At 42.0% G+C, this 18,935-nt stretch overlaps 1 protein-coding gene and 1 long non-coding RNA gene across 5 annotated transcripts in view; both read left to right on the top strand.

The window, feature by feature from the left end:
* The window catches only part of SLC44A5 (solute carrier family 44 member 5), a 95,979-nt gene extending 89,365 nt beyond the window's left edge, over nucleotides 1-6,614 (top strand). The window contains exon 22 of one of the 2 annotated variants that reach the window (XM_037404348.1): nucleotides 45-1,898. In XM_037404348.1, coding sequence (XP_037260245.1) covers nucleotides 45-46 — 2 coding nt within the window. In that variant the 3' untranslated portion in view covers nucleotides 47-1,898. Of the gene's footprint in view, nucleotides 1-44; nucleotides 1,899-1,930 lie in introns of those variants that run through there. The other variant, XM_037404347.1, reaches the window with a different exon arrangement.
* Nucleotides 6,615-7,052: 438 nt separating this feature from the next.
* LOC119155733 lies at nucleotides 7,053-14,210 on the top strand. Of its 3 annotated transcripts, XR_005106827.1 has the most exons (4): nucleotides 7,057-7,124; nucleotides 9,407-10,194; nucleotides 12,806-12,906; nucleotides 13,009-14,210. It is a non-coding gene; the product is annotated as an uncharacterized LOC119155733 (long non-coding RNA). The 3 variants fall into 3 exon arrangements; XR_005106828.1 differs by lacking the exon at nucleotides 9,407-10,194 and having other exon boundaries at nucleotides 7,053-7,124; XR_005106826.1 differs by lacking the exons at nucleotides 7,057-7,124; nucleotides 9,407-10,194 and having other exon boundaries at nucleotides 10,953-12,906.
* The last annotated feature ends 4,725 nt before the right edge of the window (nucleotides 14,211-18,935 follow it).

An 18,935-nucleotide genomic window follows, 5' to 3' on the forward strand; every position in this document is an offset into this window, starting at 1 on the left:
TTTTCTTTCGCTGATACACCTGCAAATCATGGGAAGAAGAGTAGAATTCTGGTGACATGCTAGCAGACTGCGAAAAAGGAACTGCTTCTGCTTTTCAGACTGGCTCCTTGATACATTCTTCAATGCAGAAGTGTTTTAGTATTCAAATTTAATTAGATTAAGTAATGGAGGGTGGCTGTGTGGCTCATGGGGATATCTGGCTTTTGTTTTTCAGATGTTCCTTAACTTTCATTAAGAATTTGCTTCTGGGTGCTTTGCAAAGAGCCCTGCACAGCAATGATTAACTCAAACCTTGTGTTAATAACAAGGTTACTCTTTGGTATATAGGTAGTCCTTTGTTTTCACCTTAATGTCCCTGAACAATTATGCTGAATTACCTTCAAATTTGTGTGAAACACCATTTAAAAAGCTGTATGTCCCTTGGACCCCCCAATGGCAAGCAGTCATGGGCACCATCAAAGGGACTGCTGTTCAATGTGTCCTGTCAGAGCATACAAAAATCACGAAAGAAATCTGTTGGTCTCAAATTAGGACATGATTATAAGAAGAGGATGTACTTATTAAGAAATACATTTCATTTGCTAGTTTTACTAAATTAAAGAAATAAAGATACAGTTTTTCTATAGCAAAAGTCATTCTGGTAGGTTCAAGTAGAATTTACATGGCAGTGATTGTTCTTGCAATTGATGGATTATTTGGTAATACTAAAGGAATAATGAAATAGTCATAGCCTTGTTCTAGCATATATACAGTGGATCACTGAAGCAAGATATAAACAGTAATACGGATTCTCATTTTACAATAGCATAAATTCTTTCTTTTCTTTAAACACCCACCTTCCTAACCCTGCTTCCCCAGGAACCTAAGGTTAGTCATGATTGTGGAAATACTGGGTTCCCAAAGAATTACAGGAATAAAATCAGTCACAAAACTGAAAACTGTTGTCTAGTTGAGAACTACGTCCTGTTTATTTCATGTTATGGACTTTGGTTCTAAAGAAACGTGATCACAGTCAAGACACTGCATGGAAAGTGATCAAACTAATAAAATTTAGAAAGTTTGTTGGTGTCTCAAAAATTAACAGATTTTTTTTTCAATTTATTCCAAAGACACATGGTATATACTGCCATGGAGATTTACGAAGGTTTGCTTCCTTTGACCTCTTCGGTCATTTCTTACGACTCGTGCTGTCTTTTTGGCCTTGCAGATACCACGCTTTGCTTCAGCAGGGTTGCATTTGCAATGATTGTGCTTCACTGCACACTCCTTCCAGATTGCCCATCACTGAGAAATTTTTCACTGGTCTGTGACTATTGCATGGCACAAATACTGGGCTGAACCCAGACAGGTGATTTAGTCATGACCTTCTGAAGGAAAAAAAAGTAATACATCTACCTCGTTATTTTAAATTCATATTCTGTTTTGCTTCCCATGCTTCCATTCAGTAACGGACAATAGAGATCATATAGAATATTGCACGCTTGTGGCATCAGGTTTTCAAAAGAACTTTACCTTTGACAGTAAAAAAGGGTCCAGTTTTTAAAAGTGTTTAAATCCACAGTGCTCTTTGGGACAAATTTTCTAGCAAGAAGTAGCCAAAATGCCAGACTTCAGTGGAGGTGTGAGTGTTTCTGAAAAGTTCCACCTATACTGCCAAACCAAAGAACTAGAGGATAAAAAGGGTACAGTGCTATCATTTAGAAATGGCCAGATGTTTGTTTGTCTGCTTTGTGTAAAACCTCTTCTGGTTTGAGAAAATAGAAATTGTACTGTCCTTCATCAGCTTATTGATACAGCTAAATTGCCTTGATTGAGATTTTTTTTTTTTTAATGTTTGTTCTTTTGCTCTCTCCTTTCTTCAATTCTGTCTGTGTGTGTGTGTGGTTGTACTGCTGTTTGCTTTTTGGCTGCTTTTGCTGTGTAAATTCAGGTGAAGATCTGGAAAGAAATGATGGATCTACAGCAAAACCCTACTTCATGTCAGCTAGCCTTCACCAAATTCTAGGGAAGAAGGAACTAAGCCCTAAGAAGGCAGTGGGATAACATAAACTAAGCCTCGACATCAAAACAGTGTCACTTTTAAAACGTGTACAAAGTAGGCAAAAGTAAAAAATGTAAATTATGCTTCTGATTAATGGGTGATTCTTTTTTCCTTTTGCTTATATCTAAAAAAGTGAGCAACATTGATAATGTTAACTAGTTTAAATGCTTAAACTAACAGCTGTGAAGACAAGGCCACGTTTTAGTTTATAGAGTGCCTATGAAAAGGAAAAAGTAAATTTGAAGCTTTTTTAAGTCTATAATAATGTTTTAATAACTTTTGTAACACAAGTTGCTGCCTTAGATGACAGCAGTTTTGATAATGTTTCTTTTTATAAGTGTATATTTGTAAAAGAAATTCAGGCAATTTTTTGAAAGCACTAACATGTAACCTAATTAGCCATAAAAAGATAGTTCAAGACTCTCTAGTTAACCAGGAGATGGTACTAAATTTGTAAATATGGTGCTATGATTGTATTTTTTTGTACAAGCTGGTTCACAGCTATTTAAACTGTGATTATACATTCATTAATTATTCCCTACACTGAAAAATGTAGTGATATTTTAATCACATCCACAACTACATCTTTTAAGAAATGATGGTACCCTGCAGGTCCAAAGATGGTAGTCAGAGAAGACTATAGCTGGTACTGCCTAAAGTGAAGTTTTCTGTGCGTTGTGCTTAAAATGTAACTGAGAGAAGGTCCCACTGCACTTGATTTGTGGTTCACACAAATGAGGTTTCATCTGGTACAAGATGGTGAATGTATCATTTTTAGCTGATGTCTGAGAGAGATGCACTTGTGTTAATATCCCCCTATCTCTAATGAGTCTCTGATTGTGTTCTGCATTACGAGGAAGTTGAGCTTCACTGAAAAGAAAATCAAATGCAGTCTTTTTTTTTTTCCCTTGGAAGAAAGTCTTGGCCGTATATGTGTACAAGGAGCTCCACTGCCTCTGCCTAGCTCGGGAGCGCTTCTTAACAAGACACTGTGATGACCATGTCGGTGCTGAGGGCCAGGTGGGCTCTTCTTGTGGGTCTCGAGGCTCTCAGTGGCTCTCACAGTAAGGTGTTAAGACATTGAACTTGAGTCTTCTCATGATGCAGGGTGAACTATTTGGCTACTGAGAGATGCTCCAAAAGATTTAGTTTTCTTTTGGATTATTAGATTTGCCCGGTCATTAGTACAAAATCTATTGGTAGAAAGCACATTAACATTTTGTTCAGTTTTATGACCCTCCTGTTAGCAGAACTGCCACTGAGGTCAGTAACAGCTCTGCTCATGGAAAAAATCTTACACTGGAGTAGTTCTCAAGTCTGTTACTGCTATGAGCTGAGCCAGAAAGGTTTTAATTTGTTAGTCTCATGGGTCCCCAAGGACACAACTCTACCAAGGCCTGCCTCCGGTTTTCATGGATTCGACTGTACTGAATAAGGTATTCCATTACTGTTGGCTTTCCAGGAGTGGCACGTGCCATACCTCTGCCGGGTCTGTCACGGGCATTCAGCACCTGGAAATACTTTTTTAGCCCCAGGAGTCCATTAGTGTCACAAAGAGAAAGGCATATTCTTTTCCAGATAATCTGAATGCAAGCTTCTGGGGAAAATTTACTGACGATCCACATCCCAAAGTGAGTTTGCTTTCTAAATTAGGCTCCAGCTTGTGACAGCTGTAACCGCTACAAAGGCAGAAAAGCTGTTCTTGGTGCAGCAGCTCCAGGGTCATGTTGATGCACAAGTAATTACCATCTGTGCATCTGCAGTCATGGGCATGGTGCGATCTTGAAATCCGGTGAACCGAGGTGCAAGTGGCAGGGGTAGCTGTACGTGTTCCCTGAGAGCCAGCGGGCGCCTTTCCCTGAGGCAGAAATGAGTGGTTCAGTTTAGGACTCAAACAAGGTAAAATAAAGGTGTGCAGTTTCAAATGTAACTACTGATCATGGGCATCTTCTGTTTTTGACAACTCCTCGTGAGATACCCCAGAGTAAACTTGACTTTCAGAAAGGGCTGACTAACCTACCTTTGGAAAAAATCAGACTTGACTGATGTTTTTCATCATCGTCATCATTCCTTTCTCGTTAACATGCGTGGCACTGGATGTAGACACACGCACCCCCCATTATTCTAATCTCTTCTGAGAATTAAGTCCATGAGTTTTTGGGGTATGTGTTGTGTCACCGTTCTATGATTTAAAAGCTGCTGGTCTGAATTACCACCATGTGCTAAAGCTTTTTTTTTTTTTTTTTCTCCTACTACTGTGTGATTAGTTTGCAGCTAAAGAAACTGCATTAAGTAATCTATATTTCTACTGGACTTGAGTGTCTTACTGGGAGCTCAACTGATAAAAGTGTATTTCTGAATACAGTGTGCTTTTTTTATCATATGAATGTAACCATAGAATTTACTAGGAATAAAACATAATAGAAATAGTATACAGTTATTTGATTAGAAGACTTTTGTAACAAACCTATGCATTTACTAAAGGAATTTCTAAAATTGAAAGTTTTAAATTGTATTATTATTTATATAAGTAAAAATATATATATGTATAAATTTGCTCCACTCGCTATTTTGTGAAATGATTTAGAATGTAAGTGATCATCATTTCTGAGAAGAAAATTTAAAAGCCATTTTCTTAATGAGAACTGTGAAAATACAAAGCAATATCATGTAGATTTTGTAATCAAGAAATTGAATAAATTATAATGATTTAATATTAAAATTGGCTTTTTAAATATAAATTGCTATTAGTGAATGAAGTAGAAATCAATGCAAGTATTTACTTGGGAAAGAATCACTTAAAATATTTTAGGACTAACTTATTATAATGGTTTCTAACTAATCCTGTGGGCCAGAGTCTGCAGACAGACACCACGCAGGAGGTCCTGGGAATGGCATGTATGGATTTGGATGTTTATTTTGTTCCTTGATTTAATCTGAAATTCAGAATTCTGCTCTTCACTTCAGAGGGGCACACGTGGCCATCTGTACCACAGCGAGTGGTGCCGGCTGTGCTTTGCTCTGGGGCCGTGGGAGCGGGGTGCAGGCAAGGGCTGGCGGTTCCGTGGCGGTGGCGCGGCTGGGGGTGATGCTGCAGGACCCCAGACCCCATCGTTCCGCCTGCGCCAGGGAAGGGCTTGGCAGGCCAGCGGTCCTGCCCGGCTGTGGGCTCTGCGGAAAGGCAGGGTGGCTCTGCAGACAGGCCCTGTGCGCGAGTAGGAGGAACTCCCTTGAAGGTCGTGAACAAGCAGAATGTAGAAACCGAGAGACAGTAGAAAACTCCCGCTATCCCATCCACGCAGGCATGTCTGGTTTGGTGCTGGTTGGATTCATTGTGTCTCCCTAGGATGTATTAATGGATGGCTCTCATTTCCATGTTTTATACCAAAGTTTTAATGTCCAGCTTTCAAATCTTGTAAGAAAAAAAAAAAAAAAAAAAAAGGAAAAAAGTGACCCCAGAAACAAAACAATCAAGAAAGATGGGATCATTTCTTAACGCTGAGGTTTTTTTTTTCCCAAGTGCTACTCAGCAGCTGATTCTTGGCTGTTAGGAGGATGCTGAATAGCCTTTTAAATGTCAATATTTGAAAATACGAAATAGATTACTGTTCCATGTTCTGCTGTAGAACAGAGAAAGATTTTGATGGATGCAATGTCAAGCTGATTCTGGGGCAGTCAGTAAGTGTTCTTCTACAAATGGGTTGTCAGAGCAATGATGGCGAAGAATAGACTGACTGTTCTCGGTAACATGGAATGTCTCCCTTTGACCAAGTGCTCGGCCTGGAAGCTGTGTCCCTTCTGACAAAAGTGCCTTACTGGCTATTATTTCACTCGGCTTATGTTTTGAGGTTTATTCACACCGGGTAGACTACAGGACAGACAAGACCAGACAGGAAGAACAATACTCTTTATTTCAAATTAAGTGGTACAGTATGAATTGTGGAAAAGCTGAGATGTGTTTGGACTGCATGATGCGGCACAGGTGGTTTTACTGCTGCTGTTGTCAGATGGTGGAAGTAGGCTGTGTGTTCTGGGGGGAACACGTGCCAGTGCTGGTGTTGCAAATAATTAAATAAAAACAATGCAAGACTGTTCCATCTTCAGTCATAGGCTTTTTTAATAGCTTTAATTTACAGTACAGTGGAGTTACGAGTAGGGCCTGTTCTGCTTTTGGTTACAGTGACAGTATGTGTTGTACCTGCGTAACTGCGGGGAGAGCCAGGCTCCGGCTGCTTCGGACGGGAGGACAAAAGCTGAGCAAATACATAGTATGTTCCTGTAGCGCATCTCCTTGCGTGTTCATAAGCATAAAGTTCATTCTCCATTTCAAGACCGATAATTTGCTATTCTGGAAGTGGTTTTTAATTTCTAAATTTTTAAACTTTTGATACAGGTGGTTTTTGAGGTAATACGTAATTTGTACTGCACTGTAATCAAATTAGAAAGATAACTGTTCCTTCATGTTTCAGTAACACTAGTGCTACTAATACTGGAATTGTTTGTTACTCTATGTTACAAGACGTCCAAATGTTTTTGTCCCAAATAATGAGTTGTAAAATCATGGGGAAAAAAAAAAAAAAGACGACGACTGTTTGAGGTTCAAGAAATGGAAGGGAAGTTACTGTGTCATTAATATGATTATTAAAGTTTTATTATTACCTTGCCAAAACCAAACTAACATGAGCACGACAGTTTGAGCTCTAAACCCTGATGCTTCTGCTGTGCAGAAATGGGAACGCGCTGCCTATCTTTGATAACTGAAGGTTTAATATTGTTGCTACTCCAATGTTTTACAGCTCTTGGGGATCGTTCTAATAAACATTTAGATACAAAACGGAGCGCGTGTGTCTGTCTGCGCGGCGCGCGGCGCGCGGCTGGGGCTGTGCCCGCCCCCGGCGTGAGGCGGCGGCGCGGGCGGGGCCGGGGGGGGGCGGGCACGAGCCGCGGGGCGGTTTGCGGGCGCGCGGCAGGGCGGGGGCTGGCAGCCGCGGGGCGGGGCGGGGCGGGGCGGGGCGCTCCTTACCCAGGCGGGCTCCTGCGCTGCGTCTCTGGAGGCCGGAGGGTCACTTGTTACATCGTCCGTGTAAGTGTTCTGGGCCCGGCGGTAATCACACGCGGGGGGTCGGCGGAAACTGTTCCGGGCTCTTGCAGCAGACGGGGCGCCTGTTAAATCAGGCGGACCCGCACGCTGTGGTGTAGGAGCAGCCCCCCGGCTCGCAGCCCCCCCGCTCGCAGCCCCCCCGGCTCGCAGCCCCCCCCGCAGCCCCCGCGGCGCGGTTCCCTCCTCCCTCCGGGTGAGGTCAGCGGGGCGCCGCGCTCTCGGCGCTGCCCCGCTCCCGGGGAGCAGCTGTGGCGAGGCCACGGCCCCAGGCTGGCCGGTGGCCCCTTGAGACGAGTGAGGCCGGCGGGGCACCACCTCTGCCCGAAGTGCGTTTTTCTGGCAGGCGGGGGGAGAACGCGACCAAAAGCAGCGCAAAAGCCTCTCGGAGCTGAGGCCGAGTTACAGCGGCGGCGGCGGTGGGGCGGGGTTTGGAGGCAGGGCGAGGGGGGGCTTTGGGCTCCCGCTTAGCCGCTAAGGCAAGCGTTGTAAGTCGTTCCGTATGTGGGGAGCCTTGTCTGAGGGTGCTGCTGGCATTCAGCAATCGCTGCAATGAAACCTCGAGATGAAGTTTTGAATTAGCACAACAAGCTAACGATGCCGACACATGTGGCCAGCCAGGCAGAAGAGTGCAACTGCAGCGGGAGGCGACATTGGCGGTGCCTCAAGGGGGAGAGCGTGGCTGTGTGTTCAGGGTTCGGTGACTGACAGCAAACTGATGCACTGAAGCTCACAGGGTACACAGAAACTTTAAATTCAGAGCTCAGCATATACCGCTTGAGGGTAAATGGGCAGTATATCAGGCCTACACTGTAGGATGCTGTTTCTTAGAGAAGGTTTAATGCCATCGGTTCTGGGGGGGGGCTGGTGGGTTTGTGTTGGCCAGCCAGCTGTGCCACCGTGGCTGTGAGCAGCGGGACTGGCCCAGCGCAGCAGAGGCGCGAGGCCGCTGTGCTCGGGGGTGGCGGGAAAAGGCACATTGTGAGAAGGCAGAGCCGCACGGGGAGCAGAATGGCTCAGCCCGCGTGGCTTAGAGGTGGGCAGTTTGAAAAACTGAACAGGGAAAGGTGAACTGTAAAAGTTCTTCAGGGGGCTACCGGTGTATCCCTCGGTACTGGAGCCCAGCTTAGCAGTAGGCTGCCAAGGCCATGCCACACGGGCAGAGGTACAAGCCTGGCAGAGAACAGTTGCTCAGAAGAGCTAAGGGATGCTGCTGTTCTACAGTAAATCTTCACAAAAGCATACCCTTTCTTGTTCTTTTTCTTTTAGCATTTGATCAGATGCAAATTTGGCAAACAAAGCCTGCATGCTTTTTGTTCTGTAACGCATCACTGTGAAGTTCAGTTCTGACCGCAGCAGTGAACAACAACAATAGTAAAGCACTGTGTATGTTAAAGCACAGTTGTAAGGGGATTTTTGGAGCATAGAGGACCTTTACTATGTGTCTCATATGTATGTAGTTATTTTAATTAAATCTGGATTAGTTGTTTTTTAAACTACATCAGTATCTGCTGTTAACACACATGGTCTGTTGGAACTGACTGCAGCTAATAGTTGTATTGTCCTCCTTCAGAAAATGTCAGGCTTACTAACAAAATTGTCTTCTTGCCTCCTTTTAAATGTGTTTGCAGACCAATATGTTTTACATCACACTTGGTTTTCTTGCCATTCATATTGCATTTAAATCTATTGCTGGCTGCATGCCATAGAAACTTTAATCCACATCCAGATGAATTCAAAAGCTGCTGAGTTTTCTCTTGTGTCCTGGCTGTCTAATCTCCAGACTTTTCCAGGGATCCTGCTTCTTTTGCAAGGTTTGTTCTTTCTAGTTACCCTAGGGGAACGTTGCACCCTGCAAATCTCCCCTACAGGCCTGGGGTGTGCACCAGTGAGCTGTGCCATCACTTGAGCAGATGCAGCACAGCTGCTCGTCTTTAATCGCTGGGTTTGTTGTGGGAAGCACCAGCTTCTGTGCCCTGCTTGGGGAACTCTCCTCACTGGCATCGGTGCCTGCGCAGGGAGAGTGGCTGCCTGCCTTTCCACTTGGGCACGTTCGGCAGTAATCGTGCTGCAGTTGCGCTGGGATGGAACAGTGGTGCTCTCAGCAGCGGTGCGGGCTGGCTGCAATATCCACTGAAGAAGGAAGTGATAACGTAACCAATCTGTTATAATGAAACAGACCCTGGTCATAAACATGGGGTAAAATGTTTCTGGTTTTGTCTTGGCTGATGTTTGATATGTACCACCTGTGATGTTTGCCTTTGCAGATGAAGGTTGCTGGTGGTGCATTTCCTTCTAGGAACTGGCATGCTACTTTGCAAATCCACACAACTGCAGGTGGCTTGGAGAAGGAAAAGAAGGGATTGCTTCATACAGAGCTTCATAATGTAGTTTCTGGTTGCCATCATTTTCAACACATCTGACCAACTCAATTTCCTGTCTTGAATCAACTTTCATTTCATCAAGTCCCAGGTTCTCATTTCAACATGTTGGTTTGGCTGGGCTCTACGGCTGATCTATTTTAATTTTGGAGTCTGAAGGAGCCCAAGTTTGGGAAAGAATCATAGTTGTCTCAGGAGAAGATTGCGTGCTTAATTTGCTCCAAATGATAATGTCAAAGGGGGAGTGGGCGTTGTTCCTGTGGTTTGTTTTTGTTTTAATTTTTTTTTTAGTTTATGCAGTTCCAGTTTCTTACAGGAAAACTAAATACTTGAATAGCGTTATCATATTGGTATGATTAAGCTCACAGCCGGGTTATTTTGTGAGGACACTAAGAATGGTCCAAACCAGTTCAACACATCATAATATAATACTCAGCTGTATTGGCTCTGGGCCACCACAGCTTAGAAAAGTCAATGTTATCTTTGTGAGCTTAATATTAGTGGCTCTTGGTGTCCAGTGGTGGCAGCTCTTTCTGAACTGATGTCATGACAAGAGAACTGTAGCTGCAGGTTTGAACATACCCTGTGGAGTATGTCTTGGTGTTTCAGTCCGCTACCAAGACACCTGCACAAATTGCTGCACAGACACTGAAGATCAAAATGCATATTAAAAGGTAATATTTCTATGAATTTAACTATGTGTAACATGCATATGCACATATTTTTTGTCTTAAATTCGTATTTTGGGTAAGTGCCTGTATACATGTTTTAGAAATGCCAGTATTTCTGCTGATTATTTCTGGAAATAGTAAAAAGGGTGTCTGTTAGTTGTTCCTGAATTCAGCAAACTACAGTTTACATCCTATTTAAATGATAGTTTTACAGTTAGCTTTCATGGATGACCTGCTAACTCACACTAAAAAAAAAATCAAAATGTTTCCTTGTGTGGTTTTGGTTTTGGGTTGTTGTCTTTTTTTTTAAATGGATTAGCTGACTTTCAAATGCAATGGCTTAATTTTAACATAAGAAAATGTGTAACTTTTTTATATACTGGTGTACTGTTATTTGCTCTAGGTTTCCCATATTTTGGTGATAAACTTTGTTTGTAGGCAGTTTGGAGCAGGAGACAGCTTTCTCCCACGAGGTCAGCTTGGGAAATACATTGGTGCAGTTTGTGATGGCAGCTGATAGAAGTTATCATTCGGGGGATGGGGGTGGGTGGAATTGGTTCCTGTTGAGATGTCCGAGGGCCTTACAAAAAAACACACACACACACACACACACAAACCCGACCAACCACAAGACAGCAGTGTCTGAAAGAGAGCTGATACATAGTCATGTGTGTGCCCAACAGGGAAAAGCTTTTTACAAGAGGGGTGGGGAAGAAGTGTCGGGGGGGGGGGGGGGGGGGGGGGGGGGGGGGGGGGAGCGGTGTAGAGAGAGGGATGTGCAGTCTGCAGGCAGCAAGGCAGTTACGAGGTCTTTTCCCAGGACTGCTGTTGGTTTGCTGTATCCTTACTTGTGTGGGGAAAAAAACCAAATTAGCAGGAGTAGAAAAGAAAAGATGGGCAGGGAGGTGAATGGCAGATGGAGAGTCAAACATTTGACTTTGGTTACTCCACCTGTGCTGCTAATCCTGGCCATGATTAAATACTGTAAAGCTCACTTATCTTACATTGTGTTTTTAACTGTTTCAACCAAAAGAGTAAATTCTACTTCATTATTCCTTTTTTAACTTAAGGGCTTCACAGCTATAGGTAACATATGAAGTGAGTACATTTTAAAGCACAAACCAGATGAAGAGAGAAAAGCGCACACACATGCATACACACATACTGACACATATTTATAAATTATGGTGTTTTTAAAGCATTTGTCTAAACTGGTCTGAGCTACACCCTGGTTTTTTTTCTTGATAGATTTTACCCTGGTCAATACCTGTTTGCCAGTTCATCCTGGTACAGTCCATTCTGAAGGTGTAAATACCCTCTTATAATGATGATATGTTGGATGGCTTTTTGTCATCTTAATATTTGCATGAATAATTGCTCCTGCATAAGATCACCATGTGTTGACATAAAAGCAATTATGATGGGAGCGTAGCTGTGCTGGAGCCGGCAGCATGACACAAAGAGGCAAAATCTGTCCTTGTTCTATTGGATGCTTTAAAAGCATGTTCCCACACGTTGCTTTTTCGCACACACAGAAGTCACCAAAACCTTTTGCACATTTCCATTAATATAAAATGAGAGAGAAAACTGAACAGGATCAGGAAAAGGTGCATCTTTATAGCTCAGTGTTTAGATTAGATTGTGTGATTTTTTTATTATTTTTTGGGGGGCTCTTTTTCTTGTGGAAGTAGTATTGTTTCCTTATTGGTTTTGTTCTGTTTTGAGCCACTTTGTCAAAACCTACTCTCAAAAGTCTCTTTATATAGATTTGATTTTTCACTTCTTGCTCTGCCTTTCAAAATGGTAGTCCAGAATACTTACTGACAGAGCCCAGGTGACCTGATTTAAGACTAGTCTGTTGTAGTGCCAGACATAGCTTAGAGATTATTTTTTTCCCCTAGCCCTGATCCTACTCCTGGAAGAAGCTGTAATTCTTTCATTCTGGAAGTACCTTTAATATTAATAGACTGACTGTGGGTGTCCCCATCAAATTGATTTACCCAGTTTTTAACAAGAAGGGAGTGATCAATAGCCTGCATGAAGGTACCGTATTGCACCAGCAGCCTGGTGAGAAGATGTTAGACCTCAGAAGAGTTATGTTGTGTTACCTCATTTGGTGACAGCAAGTCAGTAGGCTGGGAGTCAGCACTGATTCTAAAATCAGTCATATTTTTCATCTCAGGGGAGTATATTTGGAAAATACAGAGTACACTGCACAGACTTAAATTACTAGGAAAAAAATGTGACTGCCAGACAATTTATCCCTCAAATCCAGTAGATGAAGAACAAAATTTTGGTTCTAGGGCAAGTTTACACTTGAAACCACCCTTACTACTCCACAGAAGCTGTATGGCTGGGCTGGCTCCCAAGCAGTTTTAAGCGATCTCCGTGATGCATCTCTGGAGAAGGGCATGTATTGCATTTCTGGCTGGTGTCCTTACACACAGAGCCACATTTGTAAAATGCTTAGAAACCATATGGCCATTATTGCAGCAGCTTAGAACAAAGAAATAAGCCCTGAGCGTCTACACCTGAGTGCAGAAAGAGAGCCACTGCCTTTGTTGTGAGTTGTGAATACTGTCTGTTATCTTGGCCTTTTGAGGTTTTGCAACAGGGCCCTTAAGCAGCATGAGCGAACTAGGCTCCTCTCAAGGATTGGTGGAGAAGGGGAAAATGAAGGAGAGAGTGCCACGGAAGAGGATGCAGTTGTAACAAGTAAGTTTGGTGTAGCCCAGAAAGATTTTGCACATTTTAAAAGCTCCTCTGCTAACAGGTTCTTAGTTTTGTTCTTTTTCTTCCCTGGCATCCATTTCATAGAAGATCAGATTTAAAGCCATTTGATTCTAGAAGGTTTAAGTCTGCCTAAGTCAAGATCAAGTGTGGAATATAAAACCATCATCCTTAAAGAGAATGAGAAAGTGTAAGTGATGATAATGAGCCAGCTGGGGATAATGATGGATGCCAGGATAAAGGATGAATGCAGATAAGAATCAAGATTTATTTTTCTCTTGGAGACTACTCTTGATGCGCAATTTCTTTAAAACAATGCAGAAAACATTTGACAGGGAGTTGTTTTAGCATATATGGAAAAACTATGACTCAGTAAGTCTTTAAGTTCAGTTTATACAGCATATCAGTCTACAGTAATCCTTTTCCCCACGGGAGAGGAAAATAGCTATCGTCACAGACTTGTGTTGCAGTTATTACTACCAGACTTATTGGAAAAAAACTGTAAATAATTTTAGTGGTGGTCTTGTAAAAAATGTAGACCTCTAGAGTTTGAGATAATATTCTTCTAAGTGACATAATCCCAAACATACCTGTTTTTCAAAGTTAAGTTGTTGATGAAAGCACACAGTTAGTACCCACAGTATTCCTTTTTTTTTTTTTTTTTTTTTTTTAAACCTCCAGGAACAGAGAAGCTGTCAGAATGTCAGCTTGCTCAGAACATGTTCTGGACTCGGCATTTCTCAACGGGCTGAACATCAGTGACAACCTTACCTACGAGTGAAAAGGCATCCTCTTGTAACTTGAAGGAAAACTATTCTGCTTGAAACCAGGGTAGCTGTATAAGACAACAGAAGGTCATTCTCTAAAAGTGATGTTAGAATTGCATTCCATTCCTGTGTGTTAAAGCCAGTTAGAAGTACCCACTGTCACAGCAGAGACCCTCTACAGTATCTTGTTCTCTTAGGTTCCATCCAAGAACACGTGTGAGAGAGAGTGCTAACAGAGTGGTGTGTTTTCAGTAACTATTCATTCTGTTTTAAAAGGAAATATAGGAGCATTAAAATGTGCAAACATATACTTCAATGTAAATCCATTTACTAACAACTTAGAAGCAGTTTGTCTTTCTTGTTATTAATCTTGTACTATCTTTCTCTGTCCCTAGATGTCACTATTCTGGAGGCTCATCCACACGTAACAACTGGATTTTCAAAAATTTACTAAACCAGTTCAGGGTTCTTTTTCTGCTCTACATTTAAACTAATAAATTGTTTAATTTTTTTTGAAAAAGCTTGGTTATCATGCTGTTAGTGACTTGTATGACAAGTGTAGTAGCTTAATTTTTAATTGTAGAATGAGCAGGAGTTAAAAGTTAACAAGCAACAACAGTAATACATTGAATTAAGTTGGCAGAAGTTAAGTTTTTGAACTTGCAAAATTTTTTCTGCTGCAGGTGCACACCTTTTTCCCAAGTAGTCATCTAGGGACTACATATGGAGTAGCTGGATATTTGGAGCTTAAACGTAAGTTACTGTAATGATAACAGCCACGGGTGAAATCGGCAGTATGGAACAACGTGAAGCCTGGGCCAGGGTCGGCAGGGCTCCGGGCAGCTGGTCACTGGCCCTGCACGGGGCGATCAGAGCGGTGGCCTTCTGTGAATTCCTGCCTTGGCATTCATGTCGCTAGCACAGCAGAGAACGGGGATGGTCATTACGGCGGGTTACACGTGGGCTTGTACAAAAAGCAGAAGGCTTGCAACTTCTTCTTTAATAATATATACTTCATAAACCAGCTGTCATTCTGAATGAAGGATAGAAACAGGTTTATCTGTCAGAGACTATTGTGACTTTTGAATCAGTAATGATTTTAAATGCAGTGTAATTTTTAAAAGAGACAAGGAAAAGGGGGACAAAAGCACAGGTACATGTGTTGAAATATTTCTGGAAACAGTGTCTTTTATGAAGACGCTATTCCTTGTATGTCTACTTGACTACCCATCTTTATAACATCACTAACTTCACATGTCCTAAGGGGTGGCGTAGTGCAAGATGGTAACTTGGGGGTTCAAGAAGGCATACCACCAACCCAGAGCTGAGCTGTGACATTTCATAGGCTGGGGGAGGAGACAAGAATCATCAGTTTTTTCAGAAGCGAAAAGTATTCATAACAGTTATCTATACCTACAAAAACTGAAAGAGTAAAGGAAAGGTCAAAGTGTAGTAAGATCAACTTGCCTAAACTTTAAGCAACTCTTCAGCTTCAGAGGTAATTGCGGAAGGGACACAAGGTAGTTATGGCTATTGTAATGCAAATATAAAAAACATGGACTTCTGGCCAAAAACCAACTCACAGAATCAGGTAGCATTAGCAAATGTCAGCAAGGGTAAAGAAAACAGCATTCTGTACATTTATGAATGAATCTAATCAAAAGTAAGGCTAGTGCTGATCTGTTACTCAGATCAAAGCTACAGCCAGTGAGTACCAGAAGGCCAAACTGGATCTTCACTTGTATCAGCTTTGACCACAAAAAACCCCAATCAAACATAGAGAGAAATCTATGAACAAGTCACTAGTACAGTTAGTACCAAGGTCAACAAAAGCAAGCTTTCTAGATAATTGCAAACTAAATGTTTTCAGGTAGCTTGGGCCTGCTGCACTTTCTCCTAGGGCAGTTGAGCTAGATAGCAGCCTCTCCAAACCATCAACTCTTATTTTTGGAGAGACACCAGGACTGAAACGGTGTCTAGAGCCCAGGAACTGTGCAGAGGAAAGCCAGGGAATCCAATAATGCTGTTTCATTTGTCTAATTATTTTATCCAAGAATTTTATAATCTCAACCACACCAGCATTAATAAGAATACAAACAATGAGATTGCCTGTAACAGCTGTGTGTGTGGTCAAGAAGCTGTACACATCGCTGTCTGGCATAAGCAAGACAGGGACATAACCTAGGATAGCAAAGTTGGAAAGTAAGCTGTTGCAAGCAGTTCACACGATACATTCTCTTGTTTGAAAAAACGGAATTACCGAAGGGTCAGGTTCTAGTCAGTATTTTAGGTAATTACCTGAGTGACAGAATAAAGAGATTCTTAGTGAATTTTTGACAACACAAAAGAGGCAGAACCGGGGAAACTCAGAAATGGAATTCAAAATTATTTTGAAAACTTGGAGAAATAGTAAGAAAGAAGTGGGGTGAAATTCAATATGGTAAAATAGATTGCAATAATCTATGGAGAGGGGTGAACATCAGGGGACAAGATAACAGCTTGTGACAAGCAGAACATGGAGGGCAGTGTTGTTAGAAGAAAAGCAGTCATCACCCTGCAACACACAGCAGCAACCAACTTGTGTGCCCTAATCCTCCTGCTGAGCATCAGTAGGGGCTTGGCTAAAACTGAGCTTCGTGCTTCAAGAAGATGGACAAAGAAAACAGCATAGAAACAGTTAAGACATTTACAAAACGTGACTTGGTATGAAAAACTCAGTGAATCGGATTTGTTTGGCAGGGAGAAGTCTGGGGGGTTTATTGGAATTTATTTATTTTTTACCCTAAGAAAGTGCCAGAGTTTTTGTGGATTTCTACTATTGGAGAAATTGAAGAACAGATTAGTCAAACATCTCTGCTAGTGGTAGCTGAAATATTTCATCGTGCCTGAGGGTGAAAAGCAGGCTAGAGAATGCCCAAAGTACTTTTCAGATTTACCTTTATATGAACACAAACCTGTATTTCCACTGAACAGCTGGAATGTCAAAATACCTAGGATGCTATACCAATAGGCTACTGCAAACTGAAATACTACCAACTTCTAATAATCGGACATCCTTTAGAGATTCTGTGAAGTTTGCACTAGGAGGATACTTTTCGTGTATATTTCTCCCTCCTTCTACAGCAGGTTGAAAATAATAAGTTTTAGTTTGCAGTGTAGTTGCTTGTTGCAACACACAATATGCCAGCTAGCCCCAACCTGCATTGGTTGGACAGGTCAGGGAAGGAAGGAGAAAAGGAGTGGAATTTGATAGCCAGTCTCCTCACAATACTTTTTGAGACACAACTGTTAGAGTGGTAATTCCTCCTTTGAGAACCTCTTGATGCAAAATAGGCTCTGCATCATTAGTTCTATTTTGGATTTTTTAAGATATGTTGTATTGCAACTTAGCATAGAAACTGTCACCCTACCTCGCAGGCTAAGCACTTTGGGATCAGAGGGGACACATTACAAATACAGTGCTCTGCAAAAGCACCCACGTAGCAGAGCACTAGGCAAAGCTCTGTATTGTTCTCTGTTCAAGGCAGGTCACTTTTAAGTGAGATGTTAAGACCAATTTATTTCATATGATAATTTCATACATCTCCTCAATTTTACATTGAGCCTGTGCAGTCTAAAAGGCCCCGACTCAGCATTCTACCTGTTCCTGCTATAGCTGCATTCTCTTCTAGTAAGGAAAGTCCATAAATTTCCTCAGCCCGGCAACATCCAAGTTACTCTTTTAACAGCAAGAGGCAGTAAGGATGGCTCCAGGGTGAGAAGAGCTCAGCAGTAGTCACAAATGCAAGCCCATGCACAAGCAGGAGAAGACGACAAGCATTCAGACTTGCAAGTCAGGCTACAGCAACAGCTTCAGCTGAGAGCGGCAAACTAACACTGTCCTGTTTTCCACGTGCTCTGTCAGCCCCATGCAGCCTAACACCAGCCGCAACAGCTGAAGCTACCACGGCACAGGTCTGGCATTCTCAATGGGAAGACTCGAAAGTCCAGATCCTCTGCTGGGGCTTCCCATTTTCAATGCTACATTTCCCCAGCTGCACTTACAAGTAGCTGCTCAAGCACTCACAGCAGCAAAGATCAGCTCTGCTGCTTCCTATTTTCATAGGGAAACAGGAAAGCTGCTCCCCATTTACTTCAATCCTGCACTGACTTTGGAACTGAACAGAAGGCAGTGTTTCATACATAAGCTTAGACTTACGTTTCAGGCAACCTGAAGCTGTTCAGTCCTTCAAATTAGAGTGAATAATTACTTTTTTTTCCAAGGGACTTGATAGAAGTCAAGTCACATTTTAAAACAAGACAACTCGATAGTATTTTAAATTGCCAAGTTGCATTAAGATCTAGATTAGCATTATTTAGCATTTAACTGGTAGAAGCTGAGCAGTAATCTTGTCCTACTTGCATATCAGACCCAACAAATGAACGAAAACCAGTCTGTCTACCAATATGCGTGCAGCTTTGTATCAAAGATACATGGAGCTAGCTTAGGTACTGAAAACAGCATACCAAATTCAGCGTTCCACCCAGAGTATTTCACTAAGAAGTCACGTATGTTAGAATAAAATGTAAAGTCAATCAAGTTCCACAACACTCCATGTCTTTAGTGTTCTGTGGAAAAAAAAAAAAGTGGCAGGATAATATTAGCCTAGACAAACCACTGTGTCAGTGCAAACAGATTGCTTTTGCTACTCAGATTAGCTCAGACATCTGTGAGTAGCACTTGAAACAGTGCCAACATTTAATTTAGGGAACTTGAATAATTCAGAGCTTGCCATTAAAGCCCATGCCCTCAGAAGCCATCATCTTTCCACTGCAGCAGGGAGAATGCTACCTTTTCCACATTGAAATGGTTTGACCAGGAAGTTAAAAAAAAATTCACAGAGTAGTGACACTAACTCGAGAGTTAGGAAAGAAGAAAAAAAAAACAAAAACCAACAAAAACCCACACACACATATGGACAAGCCCCCTGCTTCAAGAGTATGATTTCCTTCTGATGCAAGTAAAGTTTAGGTGTGCAGACGGGACCTACTAGTCTTAAATCCTTGAAGGAACTAGTCTGTGAAGGCAAAAATGAGTTGAATCGATAGTACACAACTAGCCTTTGTCCATCAAATCAGTGTACCAAAACATGCTTTGCCATTAAGTCTTAGCACATTAACAATTTAAAACACAGTAGACTTTTGTGCATTTGACTGAATGCCAGTCTGTTCATATGCAGTTCTATACAGGTCAGTTAAAATACTGAA

Source organism: Falco rusticolus, chromosome 11, assembly GCF_015220075.1.
Source record: "Falco rusticolus isolate bFalRus1 chromosome 11, bFalRus1.pri, whole genome shotgun sequence".
Lineage (NCBI taxonomy): Eukaryota > Metazoa > Chordata > Aves > Falconiformes > Falconidae > Falco > Falco rusticolus.